General features: G+C 38.7%; 1 protein-coding gene across 1 annotated transcript in view; it reads right to left on the bottom strand.

Annotated features, from left to right (window-relative positions):
• LOC121318113 (E3 ubiquitin-protein ligase NEDD4-like) overlaps positions 1-15,221 on the bottom strand; it is a 79,924-nt gene extending 64,703 nt beyond the window's left edge. The window contains exon 1 of the mRNA XM_041254423.1: positions 13,944-15,221. Within this exon, the coding sequence (XP_041110357.1) occupies positions 13,944-15,065 (1,122 nt within the window). The 5' untranslated portion in view covers positions 15,066-15,221. The remainder of the gene's footprint in view (positions 1-13,943) is intronic.
• Between the last annotated feature and the right edge of the window lie 1,875 nt (positions 15,222-17,096).

Here is a 17,096-nt window from a genome sequence, read left to right as displayed (position 1 = left end):
TTATATACTGGTAATGCCCATTGTGGGGGATATTAATGATATCAGAAACCAAACAAATTTGTTTTTGTATATAGACATAGTTAAAATAATTGTTAGGTTATATTTTGTACTGTATCACTTTATGCTGCTTTAAAACTGCTGTTTAACCTGGTATATACTGGTGGTATAATGGCTGCTCTACTTGGAACCAGATTGGGAGAGATGATCCATGATATATATCCTGTAACAGCCAATTAAATCACGGATGATAAGCTATCCACAATACCTTAAGATATGTTATATAAGCCGTTTCATTAGCAGCAGGCATACCCATAATTAAATTTAGTCTTTAGGGTGCTCAGATCTTTTACCTTATAACAATTAGTTAGCACTTTTCATAAAAAAAGCACCTTTGATTGCTTCACAAATCAACCCATTTACTGTACAACAGCAGCAGAAAGCAAATAAGCTTAGTGTGAAGGAGAATTCCAATGGGGACAGTTCACTGGATGGGCTGCTAGTTTAAAACATAAAAAATAACATAAAACAAGATTAAACCCTTTAAACACATAAAAGGAAAAAATAAATCTGACTTTGAAAGTAATTCCGATTAGATTATTGAACAAGAATATTCAATTGCATTCTTTAGTTTTAAGTAGCAAATATTCTAGGGATTTCTAATAACATTTCTGAAGACTAGAACAAAGCTACTCTTCGCCCAGCAACATAAACAATATGGTAGAAAAGTAGCACAATGGATTCCATGTTTCTGCAATAGGATTTACTTACATTTTCTCAGTAAATGCTCTGTGAGTTCCAAAAATATCCTTTCAAAGTGTTTTGCATTTAAAATCAAAGCAACTAGTTCAACCCTGTCAATGCTCCGTTGCGTTTTCGATGAAACTGTGTCAAAGGGGAACGGGGAAGTACTGGACCACCAAAGTGTAAAGAATGTTGGCTCACACTGGAGCCAGTCCGCTGTATTGTAGGCCTGTCAACACAATGCAAGTTAAGGATTTGGAACAGCTGGACTCTAAGTCGCTTGGATGCCTTGTTTATAATTTTATATCATTATTATGGTGGGTAGGACAAAGGCATCAGTGACTGCCATGATATTTATTTTTATTAACACCAGGTCCCAAAGCACAAAAGTACTGAGGTTCTGTTGACTTTTCAATCTATTTTTTATAATTGGATATGTAGTGGGTTTCCTAACCGGAAGACCAAAGGAAACATGTTTTTAAAACAACGTTTAATTAATGTATGTCAGAAAAAAGAAGAAACACTCTTGACAAATGCAATAGTTACACATTTTACTCTCTCCATAACAACCACTCAAGACCAATATAATAAATGTGGTGGGTTTTTTTTTTTGTTTGTTTGTTTGTTTTTTATCCAGGTTTTCTTTTGTTGGTACATGTTGACACTAATGCAAAACAATACTGTACTTATTGATACCATACTTAAAAATAACAACCACTAAACATCCATCTGAAAACACACACACAGATTCTACCATTGGCACATACAATACAGTGTACAGTTGGTCTTTAATACAGGTTTGACTATTTTGTAAATTTTGTAAAAATGACAGACCTGGTAAAAGACTGCTTTACAAAGACAATTAATAAAAGCATAATTGTTGCTATGAATGACAATTTCTGATAGTAGCACTTTAAGACAGCAAGTTGTTAAGTCTTGTTAAAATTGGTGGTGAGCAGTTCTGTTAGACAAGTACTTAGGTGATGTAACATACTGTATGGCACAAGGACCTATATGATGTACTCTGGTTTATTGAAAGAATCTTTCAGACTGTTACAGACTTATTTTGCAATAGTCAGTTCCATGACTATATAGTAATGAGAATGCTTAACGATACAGGTTTGGCTGTGTTCTGTGACATATTTAGTGCACAGTGCTGATTTCTGTCACATTTTATAAATCTGCCCTAAGAAAAAAAGTCTTCCTCACTGCCTCTGTTGGAGGAAGTGGCTCAGGAGGAAACAGAGATTTCTCTCACAGCCACTTGCTGTTAACTGCCAGCTCAGGATGACTCAGCAGAGGAGCAGGCTTCACTACTGTATGCCTACAGCATTACTATCCGCCAGTCAAGAAGCTGACCGCTGAAGCACGTGTACGCTCTGTAACAAGTACATTTCAGCCAGTAAGACTCAAATTTATCTATCAAATTGCACACTAGTATTTCCATGTCAAGTCTTAGGACATCCATTAATTACCCGATTAAAAGAAAACGCTCTAGTGTAATTTGTGTGAAAACAAAATTAAATCAAAATAAAAACTAATCTGATAATAGGGAAGGTTCTGTACTGCTATTATCCAGTCTTTTTTGAATTTCAGCTATTTAATGTAACAGTGATATTCCACAGCCCTACAAAGTTGCATTTTAAAATGCAAAATATATTGGCATATCACTGTACGACTCAAATTATACCTAGCTTTATTAGAACACATAACTTGTTCTGCCTCTGCTAATGTTTATGTGAAGTGATATTTATCTAAACTGCGTAGGAGCCTAATACCTAATATCCTACAACAGGTTAAGTGTGTTCTCTTGTCTATCATTTAATATTGTTCTTTCTGCTTAGACCATTGGTTATCTGCTAACTACAAAATGTCCTTTTTCAGCTACTTAAAAAGCTGAAGGTGGTTTTAGAAATGATTTGGGGTGTGCAACTGTTATTCTGTCCCCCTGCTTATTTTTCAGAAGTGGTTGAAAAATGACTAGTTTGTAAGCATGATCAATATTGGTCTAAGCAGAAACAACAATGGAGAATTATATAGCACATGCAATATGATATTATACATATAATGCAGGGTTCTCCCCAGGAATTCTATACAGCCGGACGTCAGGAACATTATAGCCAGGAGCACTCTTAATTGAAAAATAAACTTGCCTTACCTTAAGCATATAACACGACAAATAATTTATATCTGATTGTACTTTGTTCTACATTTTCTTTTTCATTACTGTTTTTTACTATAGTAAATTACCGTGCTTATTTAGGCACTCTACGATTTGACTGGGGAAAGATAACGTAGATTTTGGAGTTCACCAAAAAAAAAGGTAACTTTTTCACTTCCTTTTTAGCTTAATTATTGAGCGTATTGCTTTATTTAAATTGATTTCTTTATTTTAAGTGTTCAGGGCGTTTTGTTAATGCACATATATTTTAGTTTTTTGCTGTTCTACATTTTTTGAATGCAACTGTTTATTTTAACTTTTTTTTTTTTTTTTTTTTTTTTTACGTACAGTACTCGCACAAGTTTGGTCACCCTCATAACTGTTGCATGAAACCAGAGTGTAATAATCCAGCACCTCAGCACTTAAGAATTTGTATATCAGCTGACAAGTGTTCAGCTGATATCCCATCATGCCTTTCTTCATAAAGGCGTACAGCCTCTATACATGAACCCCCAATATCTCTCACAAGCACCTGGGTACATATTTTTATGACATCACAACAAAAAACTATTTTTTGGTGCATATGTATAGCTATTATGTACTATATATTACCTTACAGTACAATAATAGGACAAAAAAAAGGACTGAATGATAACACCCGAAAATAATCTTAATATTTTTAATAAAGTAGCTGGCGCAAATATAGTACTAGGTGGTGGATTGCGACGATCGCCATCATCTTTGGAGAACCCTGCATTCACTGTTACTATTTTTGCTTTGAAAATAATTGGTTATTTTTTAGCAGTCATTTTAACATTTTAGCCTCTCGAAGTGCTTGACACAGAAAACCTGCCCTTTCAACACTGACTGGTTAAATGTTGTCAAGACGTAGCACAGCTGTCATGTAGTTCAAAGGTGTTTTTTTTTTTTTTTTTTTTTTTTTCACAGCACGTGCAAGTGATCTTGTCTGCTAAACACGATCGGTCCTTATTGTTAAAGGCACAGCAGCATCTGTAAGACGGGTGGATCCGTTTTTTTCAACCAGCTCAAAAGGCCTGGGAGAACCCTGTAATGTATCCCTTAACATTCACACCCTCCTCAATGATTAAAATAGCACATTATACAAGTTTAAAGAACAAAAGTAGGTCATGAACATCATGTACTGTAGAGCAGAATATGAAACAGGCAGGTGGCTTCAGAGATCAATAGCCATCATCAATTCAACCAGCTTAGCCAGGTGTCACAAATGTCAACATGAGCTACTCACAGTAGGTGGAATAACATAGCAGATCAAGATAATTCTGGCACTCTCGAGAATGTATGACACACCTTCACATATCTCTGGGAGATAATTAAGACTGATTTAGAGGCTGCGGTTATTGTGAGACACAAAGCAGTTAATTGGTCAGAGAAAGAGTCTGTAACATTGACCTACAACTCATGTGCATATTTAGGAACCAGCCCTCAAGAGTCCCCCCCCCCCCCCAACAGCTTAAGCTTTTGTAAAAACATTTCAGTGTTTACTTTAAACTTGCTAACCAGAGATAACCTGCAGCAATTACAGACCTTATTTTAAGGAGTGTCCTAATTATGACAGCAGCACAGCAACAATAGCTTTTTAACAGTTTGGTACAATCACTTACAGTAAATACAGTAAAAAAGGCTTTCTGAAAAATAATTTCCCTAATTTACAATGTGTAATTTCAGAAACCTAATGTGCTTTAATATACTTGAATTCCTGAAGCCACTGGGTTTGGATAAACAATTCCTCTACATTTGCTTTGCCTTTAAACCTCTCAATACTTGCCTCAATAGACAACTTTCTGACTGAATCAACGTGAGTAAATTATACAATACATAAAGGGCAAGCTTTGCTGTAAAACCAAAAATGCTAAATTAGCAATAATAGTATATATTGTCAGTCTCTCATAAGTTAGTTAATTTTTTTTTTTTAAAAAAAGCTGTCTTTTTTTATAGAAAATTACAAAAATATTAACACAAACTGTTACATTTAAGTGTGAGGCAATACAGTATGTGGTAAAAAAAAATCTCACAGTAGACAAAAATGTGACTCCTATGTACAGTAGATACACAGCAATGTGTTTTTTTATTCAGAAATCCCATTAATACTAAGTTCACTAGTCTTATGGCTAGCCCTGGATATTAAGACACCCAACTGTTATCAGCTGTGGATTTAGAGTGCAGTTGTTACTAACATTTAAATAAACACTAAACTATTATGTTAAGTTTGTTTATGTGTCCTTTGGCTTCCACCACCTTGCCCTGAGTTTACAGCTTTTACTGCTTTGCTTTCTCAGAATGTTTTCACCCAAAACAAACCAGCCTAAAAGGAACATTCTACACACAGCAACACAGTTTTCCACCGAGTGGTCTAACCTGGAGATGTAAAAATCAGTGACTATACTGTGAAACAAAATAAGCTGACAAAAAAAAAAAAAACCCATCAGTGTCAGTTTCTGAATACCACTGGACATAAGATTCCTATTGTAGCCATGGGCATGATTCAGGAGATAGAACATAGGGCTCCTCCCCCGTTCTGTCCTGCCAATAATCTCTGCCAATCTCCTTATTTAAACCCAAGGTCATGTCCCTGTTCTTTGTCTGGCGTTTTTCGTTTGTGTGTTGCTAAACAGCTGACAAATGCCACTGCCCACTCTACCCTCGACACCACTGGACGGGTGCCATCAAAGTCTTCTCACTTCGAATTCTCAAATGCTGAATCTGAATTCCTGAATGAGTTACACAGCCCCGCAGCCTCAGACTTAAATATAGTATTATCAATTTATATATAAAAAGGCTACTCCCCACCACTTTTTCTTCTCTTCAGAATCGAACTCTCAAATGGTGACTGCATTTCTCTTCCTGGACAATCCAACCAAAACATTTTCAAAAAAAATCCTGCTGCCTCAATTGTATTTGCTGTCCAGGCACCTAAGCTTCTGAAGCTATTGCTAACCTCTCTGCGCTCTAAACACCTTTGCCCCGGGATGCTTTTCCAGCTCTGTGTTCTTTAAGACTGGCCCAATGACAAGATTCTATAAGCTCTTTGAAAAAGGAATTGCAATCCCAACTGGGAGTCATTGTTTTTCTCTATTTACTATGTACTGCCACAGTGCCCTCCTGCGCCATTGATTTTCTGTATTTACTATGTACTGCCAAAGTGCCCTCCAGCGCTGTTGATTTTCTGTATTTACCATGTAGTGCCGCAGCTCCCTCACCTGCTGTTGACATGGCCTAACAGCCTGAAATTGCAAGCAAGAATAATAAACTGGCTCCTTCAAAAGCTGCTCGCTGAGCCGTAAACAGAAATAATATTTTTGATAAACTGTTTCCATTGTTTCAGGACATGGATACATGCTTTCCTCCCTACACGGCCGTTCAGAGGACCAGGCTCGTCAGCGGTTGCCCCTCCCTTGCTGTGAGCACTGCAGACCTGCCTCCAGCCACTTCCCTTTCCCCACCTGCTGTTTTACCAAATCCCTCAGCACCTCTTGATTCTTTCTTGACCTGCATCTATCAAACAATATCAAGCAACTCAACTCTGTCGCTTCTTCAGCCACCGACCACCTGAACACGTTTGAAACCAGGATTTCTCGGTTAGAACGCATCTGCCATGACAGCCGGGTCCGTCACTTCCGCAGTCCAGCTGCCAATCTTCACACTCGCTTTGGCTGCTACATCTGGCCCCTCCTCTGCTTTAGCGACACACTCTCTATCCTTAGTCATAGATACTGTATATGTATTCATCTTAAGGCATTGTGACAACTCATTCAGCCTTTCAACTCCGCCGTTTCAATTCCTCAGCTGTTTCAATCCACTTTTTTGGTGCCATTGTCTCTCCCCCTCCAGCACAACGCAGAATCCCGCCACCGGAAGTCCTGTCCTCGCAGTACAAGCACGCTCCATCCAGCATTCCTCTATGCAAGTTGTCTATCCCTCTTGTAGCTACCCAGGATATAATATATTTAAAATGCGCAGGTTAAATCTAAAACGCAAAATGTGTCTTTTCTAACTCCAAATTCATATTTTTATTAGCTACACTGAACAAAAATTTAAATGCAACATGTAAAGTGTTGGTCCCATGTTTCATGAGCTGAAATAAAAGATCCCAAAAATGTTCCAAACGCACAAAAAGTTTATTTCTCACAGATTTTGTGCACAAATTTGTTTACATCCCTGTTAGTGAGCCTTGTGCTGGGGACAAGAAAAGGCCACTGTAAAATGTGCAGTTTTGTCACACAACACAATGCCACAGATGTCTCAAGTTTTGAGGGAGCGTGCAGTTGGCATGCTGACTGCAGGAATGTACCAGAGCTGTTGCCAGAGAATTGAATGTTCATTTCTTTACCATAAGCTGCCTCCAACGTCGTTTTAGAGAATTTGGCAGTACGTCCATCCAGCCTCACAACCGCAGACCAAGTGTAACCACGCCAGCCCAGGACCACATCCGGCATCTTCACCTGCGGGATCGTCTGAGACCAGCCACTCGGACAGCTGATGAAACTGTGGGTTTGCAAAACCGTATAATTTCTGCACAAACTGTCAGAAACCGTCTCTGGGAAGCTCATCTGCACACTCGTCATCCTCACCAGGGTCTTGACCTGACTGCAGTTTGCCGTTGTAATCGACTTCAGTGGGAAAATGCTCACCTTTGATGGCCACTGGAGAAGTGTGCTCTTCACGGATAAACCCTGGTTTCAACTGTACCGGGCAGATGGCAGACACCATGCATGGAGTCATGTGGGCGAGCGGTTTGCTGATGTCACCGTTGTGAACAGAGTGCCCCATGATGGAGGTGGGGTTATGGTATGGGCAGGCATAAGCTATGGACAATGAACACAACTGCATTTTATCAACGGCAATTTGAATGCACAGAGATACCACGACGAGATCCTGTGGCCCATTGTCGTGCCATTCATCCGCCGTCATCACCTCATGTTTCAGCATGATAATGCACAGCCCCACGTCGCAATGATCTATACACAATTCATGGAAGATGAAAATGTCCCAGTTCTTCCATGGCCTGTATAATCACCAGACATGTCACCCATGGAGCATGTTTGGGATGCTCTGGATTGACGTGTACGACAGCGTGTTCCAGTTCCTGACAATATCCAGCAACTTTGCACAGCCATTGAAGAGGAGTGGGACAACATTCACAGGAGACAATCAACAGCCTGATCAACTCTATGCGCTGCATGAGGCAAATGGTGGTCACACCAGATACTGACTGGTTTTCTGATCCACGCCCCTACCTTTTTAAGGTATCTGTGACCAACAGATGCATATCTGTATTCCCAGTCATGTGAAATCCATAGATTAGAGCCTAATGAATTTATTTCAATTGACTAATTTCTGTATATGAACTAACTCAGTAAAATCTTTGAAATTGTTGTGTTTATATTTTTGTTCAGTGTAAATCTGATGCATTCAAAGTCATGCCTACACACCCTCCCTTACGACAATTCTCTTTGGTACCCGTTGGAAGAAACAATTCTGTTTCGCCGCCCATCTAACATCTAGCGCTCTGTCGTATTCTACTCACAATCCCTTCCAGCTGCACTTAATGGATGCTTTTCTCCTCCCTTGATTCCTCTCATGTCTTGTTAATGTCTAATGTTTTTTCATTCTTTTCACCGTGTCTGAGTGGCTGCCCTCGGCAAGAGTACTCCCGAAACCCAGGTCCTTCTTCTCTACAGTCGGCATTCCCCATAAAACCATTGGGTCCCATCCACTCTCTCGAATTTCTAGGAATAACTTTGGACACTCTCCACTTCGAAGAATGCTTCCCCATGATAATCTGGAACGCATTTGCTCCCTCATTTCATCATTTCGCATCATTCAAGGCAGTCTCCTCGCTATCTCTACCACAATTTAGAAGCCTGGAAAGACATCAGGATTTGGTCTTCCCACTGCAGCACTGAAACAGTCTTTCTCTGTTCTATGATTATTTTATATACAATACCCCCCTATTCATTCCATATTTGGCAGCAACCTCAGCATCCAAATGTAATGCTAACCAGTATTTAATCGTAAGTGACAAACAGTTATGGCTGTGTATTGTTTCATGGCATTTCACAGACTAAAGCAGGTATTTCAAGCTTTTTTTACAATTAAAACACAATATGTATTCCTTCCATATAGATGTAGCAGCCAAAGTCAATGTCAACAGTACTTCCACGGCAGTGGAATTTTGTGTTCATTTTTCTCCATGAAATATCTTTGCACAACAGAGTATTGGACCAGCAGAAGTTTTCTCCCAACAACAAGGAGGTTTCCTCCTGTCCACTGAGTGATGAAATTAGTCCTTAATTCCCCCATTAAAAAAAAAAAAAAGCTTGTGTGTATATTTGGGCTGTCAAGTGATTACAAAAAAGTATTGTGATTAATCTTGAGATTTTTTTTTTTTTTTATCTCAGTTAATATTGGTTTTAAATTGCATACTTAAATGACACAATTACTGCATCCATCTCATTTAATTTTATTACTAAAGCTATTAAAAAAAAAAAAAAACAACCCAGCATAAAAACTCTGTTTTCCTATTTGTTGGTCCCTCTTTATAATTTTATATTTATTTACAATCCAGCATTTGTTAAATTGTTTGAACCAACTGCTAAATCACAGTGGAATCAGTTTATTACTCCCCTTACTGCTTTTAAATGTATCAGTTTCCTTTACTCAAACTGCTGTGTTTTATTACCATTTAATTAATAATAGTATATAATAATAATAATAACAACAACAACAACATTCTTATTAATAACAAAACATTCACTGAGTAACAGTTAAATCCTCCATAATTATAGATAATATTGTTAAAAATACATGGTTACTGAAATAAAACAAAACTACAATGTTAACAGGGCTGCAGTCGGTAGCTATCCACTTTGCAACAGCACTGGTTATAGTATCGTACTGAGCATGAAGCGATCCTGAATTTCTAAAAGAGTACTCTGTCAAAACTGACGGGTTTCATTTGTTGTGTTGTTTTTGTCTGCAGCAGAACTACTACTAGAAAGTGTATTTTGCAAAGTGAAAACATGTTTACTAAGCAGGTGGTACAGCAGGCTAGATGCACTTGTGTGATACTGGCACTCACTTTGACAGTAGATTCAAGTAACCCTCTTTCGATCAAATGAACCATCAGTTTTTAAAAAATAAAGTTTTCATTCACAAATCCTTCAGTTTGAGTGCTTTGTTACATAACAGGTTTGGTGATTGATTTTATATTCAAATGATGACAACACTCATTCAATCCTGGCATGCATTCGAGTGTATTAATATGGTGCTGCAGGAAATTAATCACAGCACGCTGAAAGGGACAAGACAGAGGAGTGCAATTAACATGCGTTAAAAAAAATGTACCTCTAAAAAAATGTGTGCGATTAACTGAAAGCCCTAGAGTAAATATAATAATGTTCTCAGTTGTGGGGAGCTGGGGGTCCTATTTTGGGGTAAGTGAAGCTCACTTCCCAACCTTAGAGGCCTAGCCATGCTGGCCTAGTCATCTGCAAGCCAAAAGGGGACCCCCAGCCAAATCTATCATAACTATTTCATTTTCCCATTCTCTCACCTCTAGATTCCCCTTGAGGGAAGTATCGGTTGTTTCCCAGCCTTGGAGGCCGATCAGTTCGGTCTCACCTCCACGAGGGCGACTCTCCGTGAGTCAAGGGGAAAATCACGTACAAAGCACTTCTAGTCTGAATTCCCGAGGTTCTTCCTCCACGCAGTCCTTGCTACTGTCCCGTGAATAGTAAGTGAGGTCATTCAAAATGGCTATACAAAAAAAGATCACTGCCAGATGCGCTACTAACCAATTAGGACAGGCAGCTTGACAAAATAGTAGAACACCAGATGCCTACACTGTTCACTTTGAAACATTTAGTATTCGGTGAGAATTTTTTTTCCCCCCTCACAGTAAATATAACAGCATGTCAACTAATATTACAGTTCCAATATGTAAATAGGAAAGAGGTAGTCACCGTAGAGGAGACAAAGCAGGAGAGAAGCCATATGTCTCATTTGGAGCCAAGGTATAAAATAAACACATTTTTTAAAACGTGCTTTTCTCCTTGGAAAATTACTTTGTTTTACTTGAATCTTTAACATAAAATGCTATCACTGAATGAGGAGTTTGGTTTCAAATGCTGGGTGAGGGAGTGTCTCACTAATAGCCCACATTCCCATGTTTGGTATTGGTTAGGACCATGGTGTTCTTTCGCAGGGACCAAAAACCTTGCAGTGCCACCCCTCACCTCAAAGAGAAATTCTCTCAAATAACACACATCCTGCGCAACGAGCCTCTGAATAAAGCAGTAGCAACAACTATTCCAAAGGTCATAAACATTCAGTAGCAGCAGGACTGCAGACGCCCACATGAATGTTTTCTCTCCAGATAAATAAGGCTGTGTCAGCTGCTGCCTGGAGTCCAGCGGGCACACTTGACATCAATCAGATATATACAAAGCCACTTCTTCATTGGAAGAGTCTACAAGAGTTCTGTCAAAAAAGTCTACATTTAACATTTTTCTATGTGTTTCCAGACATAAGAAACAGATGCTCCTCAATAAACACACTTCAAGTGAGAGGTTAATGGAACATGAAATATATTTTTCAGGGTGTCATTAACCCTTTGCAGTCCATTTATTCAGCGTTTGTCAGGCGCGGCAGGTCCAATGTATTTTCACACACACGGTTTATTTTACACGCTCTGTTTAAAATATATATTTTTTCAGAGTAAAACAGGTTTAAACCCAGATCTTTCTGAATATTAAGAAAAGTTCAGACAGTGATAATAATGCAGTCACCTGATGTATCTGATTCCCTTTTTGCAGATTATATGCTCCTGTTTTCTATTCATTAAAACTGGAATTGACAACCACAGATGTGCTGACCAAATAGAAATGTAACTTTCAAATGCCAAATCTGACTTGTAGATGAGTTCCCAAGTTCCACCAGCTATTTAAGTTCACAGACTGATTATCTTACAGCATAATGAGACTTGAAAGCTTCCAAAACTATCAATAGATATAAAATGAGGGAATATATGCTCAACTTGTAAAAACAAGGCAATAAATCATGTGTATATTCTTTCTTAAAAACAAACAAAAAAACAAAACATTTATAATATATAGCATGAACATGGTCAGTAGCTTGCAACATATACTATCATTTTCTAAAGAGGACTTTTTGTCATATAAAGACATATTGTAAACACTGAGCTTCTGCTTTTGTGAGGCAGTCTCATACTAGAAGTGATTGAAACATACAATCTCAGGTGGTTCACTATACCACTAGACATAACTTTCCTTTAAAGATGATACATTACAGTGACTTTTTCTGGGACACCCCAATATTACACCCTATTTTAATAATTGGTGTACCAGTCAATCCAATTATATGCACATTAAAGGTATTTATGAAAAGATTATATTAGAACTGTACCATGTTACTAAAACTTACAAGTCCTCATTTAAAATTAAAAAAAGAACTCTGTACTTTCTGTTCAATTCCAACCCAGGTTTCTTTCATCTGATCCAGCATGCCTGCCAAGCCCTGCATGACCAAAGTTGGAGTTGAGTTTTTACTGTCTGTGTGACCTTTAAGATTCTGTGTAATAAGACTTTTCCAAGCTTCACTGCTGTTATTAAGTTTAAAAGATGCACAGTCATCACATGGTCACAATGTAGTTTGCAGCTGTCTCAGTATATTTGAATCACACAAAGACAGACAACAAGGGGGTGGGGGTATTCAAACAGGGACCAAAGGCAAAGCTCCCTTCTAGTGATACGGTTTTCACAGCTGAGCCTATTTTGCTATATAGTATATTTATATTCAGCAAAGTCTCGTTTGAAGTCCCCGAGTGGCCAGTATTCCGTTACTATGCTGTGCAACCCTGCCTTTAAAAAGCTTGCAAATGTTACTCACAATTGTAATCACACATGCAGCTATAAAAAACAAATAGCCACACTAGCAAATATAGCTCCAGAACTGTTCAGAAAAGCAACTGTGCTTGTGCTGTACTGAAATGTGTTTAAGTGTAAGGAAACCTGAATCAAACACAAATATAAATATTAGCGACACTTCGATCAAGTGGCTACAAACAATACTGTTGTAAATAAACTTCAAAGAAAGCAACTGTTTGAAGGGGGCTCACAAAATATATAAAATATGATAAACATCTACAGATCTAATGAAACAAACAGAAAACCTCTTTAGCAGAGGTGCCTACAGTGAATTTGTGTTCAATGTCAACTTTCATAAGTTTATATGGATAAAGTTTGTTCCAGATTCACAGCGTTCTGCAATTGAAATCTGTACTTGGAAGCATATCTCATTTTATTTATTTATTTTTACTTTGATAAACACTTGATTAATATGATTATATTACTATGCTTAATCAAAAACAGATTAAAGTCTATAACATGTATACTATAAGGTTGTGTCTTTTAAAAAATAAAAAAAACAAATGCAGAAAAAAGTATACTTATGATTTTTTTTTTTAAACAATTATTATTATTATTATTATTATTATTATTATTATTATTATTATTACACTATAACACAATTTTTGTTCCTGGGTAATAAGTGTTATTTCCTAATTGCTTATGCCTCAAAAGTATAGAAAATGGTTATTATTCCCCACAAACTTTGCTTTTGTGACCAGGACAGTGATATTTCAAAATATCACTTTTTTCATATGTTGTTTTTATCTGACTTTATGTGAACGAAAAGACACACATTTGCCCATTTTCCCATTGGAAATAGTGATATTTTGAAATATCACTGTCCTGGTCACAAAAGCAAAGTTTGTGGGGAATAATAGCCATGTTCTATACTTTTGAGGCATAAGCAATTAGGAAATAACACTTACTACCCAGGAACAAAAAAAAAAAAAAATTGTTACACAGTGTTATATTATTAACAATAATAATAATAATAATAATAATAATAATAATAATAATAATAATAATAATAATAATAATAGATAACTTGAGCAAACACATTAAAAATGGCCTACCTGAGGGCTGATTCTGGCATGTATATTTCCACCATTTATATCCTGTGGGGAAGCTTTACTTTGCTCTTCCGAGCCCCGGGAAAAAGAAATCCTGAACTGGGGCTGCCTCTTGTTTTGCTCCTGTCTAATTTTGAAGGTACAGCCTTGTGTTTGTGCAGAGGCTCCTTCCTGTGAGTTAGTACTCAGACTTTCTGAAATCGGGTTGTTGCTGTCCATCTCTTGCCCGTTTACAGTGGCATTTCCAGGAACGTGGCGTGGTGACTCGCTCCGGGGCTGGATTGGATATGAAGTGCTCCTATTCAGCCTTAGTCTAGGGTATCTTACCACCCTCTCTCCCTTTGTGCCAGTGAAGCCCAGGTTCCCAGACTCCTCATGCGGCACCTCAGGAATCCCAGGTTGATTCTGCTGGAGCTGCACAATAAAACAACGCTTTCCAGTGTCACCACTGGAGTCCGGTTGCAGAGACCAGCGTTGTGAGGCCTTCTGATTCTCTGGGCCATAAGGTTGAATCCGAAACTGATGGATGTCTGAACTCCCCAAGGAGTTTCTGTGGATGCGAACCCCTCCGATGTTTATTCCAGGCTGCCCCCCATTTGTCACCTCTGGAGTTGTGCGGCCAGTTTGGCGGTCTGAAGGCACCACACAAAAAACCCTGTGGTTCTGTGATTCAGGCTCGCTAGCTAGTTGTACAGTGCCCATAGGTAGATTCCTAGGCAAAGCACCCTTGTTCTGAGCATTGCCTGAAGGCCAGGAATATTTTCTTGTAGGCTCCTCGTAGGCCGGTGCTGGGCCCAGAAAGGTCTCTTGAGGAGAATCCAAGGTCTCTCCGTCTTCCCCACTGCCAGCATTGCGCTGCAGGGAGATCTGCATGGAGGAACTCCTTGTGGGCCGAGGCTCAACCTGGTTCAGGAGCTGGGGGATGAACATTGAGGAGCTGCGTTTCAGGGATGCTTCATCCAGCAGGGGAGGCCCTGGATCAGGAAAAGGGGGAGGGCCACTCCTCCGGGGCAGAGTGTGGAATGTCATGGCATAGCCCTCTTCCGGTGCTCCGCCCAATCCTTCCATCTCGGGGGCTGTGTTGCTGCGCCCAGAGCCGAAGTAGAGCCGCAGACGGTGGGCCATGTCAGCCTCTCAATGAACAGCGAGTTCAGCAGAGGACCAGACACCACAACAGCAGGAGAGGCACTGCCCACAGTTTAAAAAAAAAAACAACAAAGCTGCAAACTCTGAAGAAAAAGAGTGTCCCATCTGCCAAACTGTTAGCACTGCAGACCGATAGCGACAGATAGTAGAAATAGCCCTAGTGACAGCAGCATTCCAGGCATGATTGGATAAGGGCACTCAGCACTCCTACACACAGTGACATGGGGTAGGGTGGCTGCAGTCATGTGACCCAGTTCCCCTCGCCAATACTAGCTAGTACATATCTCTTTTTAAACAGCAACAGCCTGAAACAGCACCTTCCCAGCTGCTCCTTATCCATCAGAAAGGAGTGGGCACCAGCGGGAGAGCTGTTACAGCTGACTCAGGCAGCACATACTCGCAGCAATAAATCTCAAACCGAATCCTACAAGGAGACCTTGCTTGAGTTTTCTGGTTAGCAGAGTATGAGAAAAAGAAAGAAAGAAAAGTTATTCAGACAGCAATAGTGTAATTCATTTTAAGGACTATGTTACTTATTAAGCCCAAAAGAACCATTCAGATAAAAATATAATTTGCACTTCAGTATTGTTCTTGGAACTACAAGCTGCTGTAAAATGTAGCAACAAAAAATTGTTTACACACAGATAAACACAGCAATATCGTTTAAAAATGTAACTGCAAGAAAAAGTTTTGCTTCATTTGCTAACCAAACAAGTCTTAAATTAACCCTCATAACAGGGACAGTGGCTCTTTAGGCCATCCAAGGGTATCTGGAAGTGACATGAATGTGTATTCAAAACCTTGTAGTACTATATGTTCAGTAATAAAACCCAGCTTAAAATACAAACCACAATCCCTGAACAAATGTCTCCAATGACAGTTTTATATACCAGCTGAAAGCCAAGGAAGTCATGGGAGTGTGATTGTTAAATATCATAAGAGGGTAAAAACACTGTGGTGTGCACATCAGGAATTGTTCCAGTTTTTCAAAAAAAAGAAAAAAAAAAAAAAAAAAAAAACAGCATAGCCAGCCAGGCTATATCTGCTTTTGCCAGAGGTTCTTGGCTGAGCTGATATATAGAATCTGAATTAATGTTGAGCACGGTAAGTCTGTATTTTATTAAAATGAAAGACAGTGTACCAAACTGTGGCAGGAAATGGCGTTGCAGTGACGTCAGATGAGAAGGTGGAACAATAACAGACAGGCAGGTACTGCAGTTCAAAGGAGCGGTGCGCGCCCTTTTTATTTTAAATACAAAAATAAATAAAATATTTAAACAAAAATGAACACTTGCTCACAGAGTGAAATAAAAGGTTTTAAATAAAATAAATCACAAACACAAAATTACAAGTATAGGTCAGGCTGGGCGATCGCCTTCACTGTTCCTATATCTTTCTTTTAAATTAATCGCTCCTCTCACGCTCTCCCGTTATTCACTTCTGAACACCCACCCAGAGTGCAGAGAGCTGCAGGCTTTTATTTATTATGGCCAAGGGGTTTAGGCAAAAACAACAAGGACTAATACATTATGGCATATATTAATTTCAATTTAATTCATTGAGTTATGAAGTTTGTTTGACAACAAAAAATAGAATTTCCTAATGTGCAGAAGGGAAGTTTAAAAAGATGTAAAAAATGATCCCTTACATTGCATTCCCTTACTGTATCAAGCAAGAAGTCCCAGCAAGAATTTTGACAATTTTAATATTCATTTATGCCTCCAAACCTATGCAAATTACATTTACCCCAAATGAATTGAGAATGTTAGGATAACCAACAGATTTAATAGGACAATGTAATCCGAATTCAATTTTCAATGCTACCACTCCACAGGTTTGAGACTACCGTAGCAAATACCTCTGAGAACAACACAGCTTCTTATCTTCCACATTGCTACAGATAGGAGACTGACACATTTGTCTCTCAAATGAATTACTGACACTAACAATCTCCAGAGGGTGGTCTAAGACTGCCAAGGGGTTGTACAGCAGCTTTGACAAACGTACAAT

This window comes from Polyodon spathula, chromosome 1 (assembly GCF_017654505.1).
Source record: "Polyodon spathula isolate WHYD16114869_AA chromosome 1, ASM1765450v1, whole genome shotgun sequence".
NCBI classification, from domain to species: Eukaryota; Metazoa; Chordata; class Actinopteri; order Acipenseriformes; family Polyodontidae; genus Polyodon; species Polyodon spathula.
The sequence above is the reverse complement of the archived record's forward strand: the minus strand, read 5'-3'. Positions and strand labels throughout refer to the sequence as shown.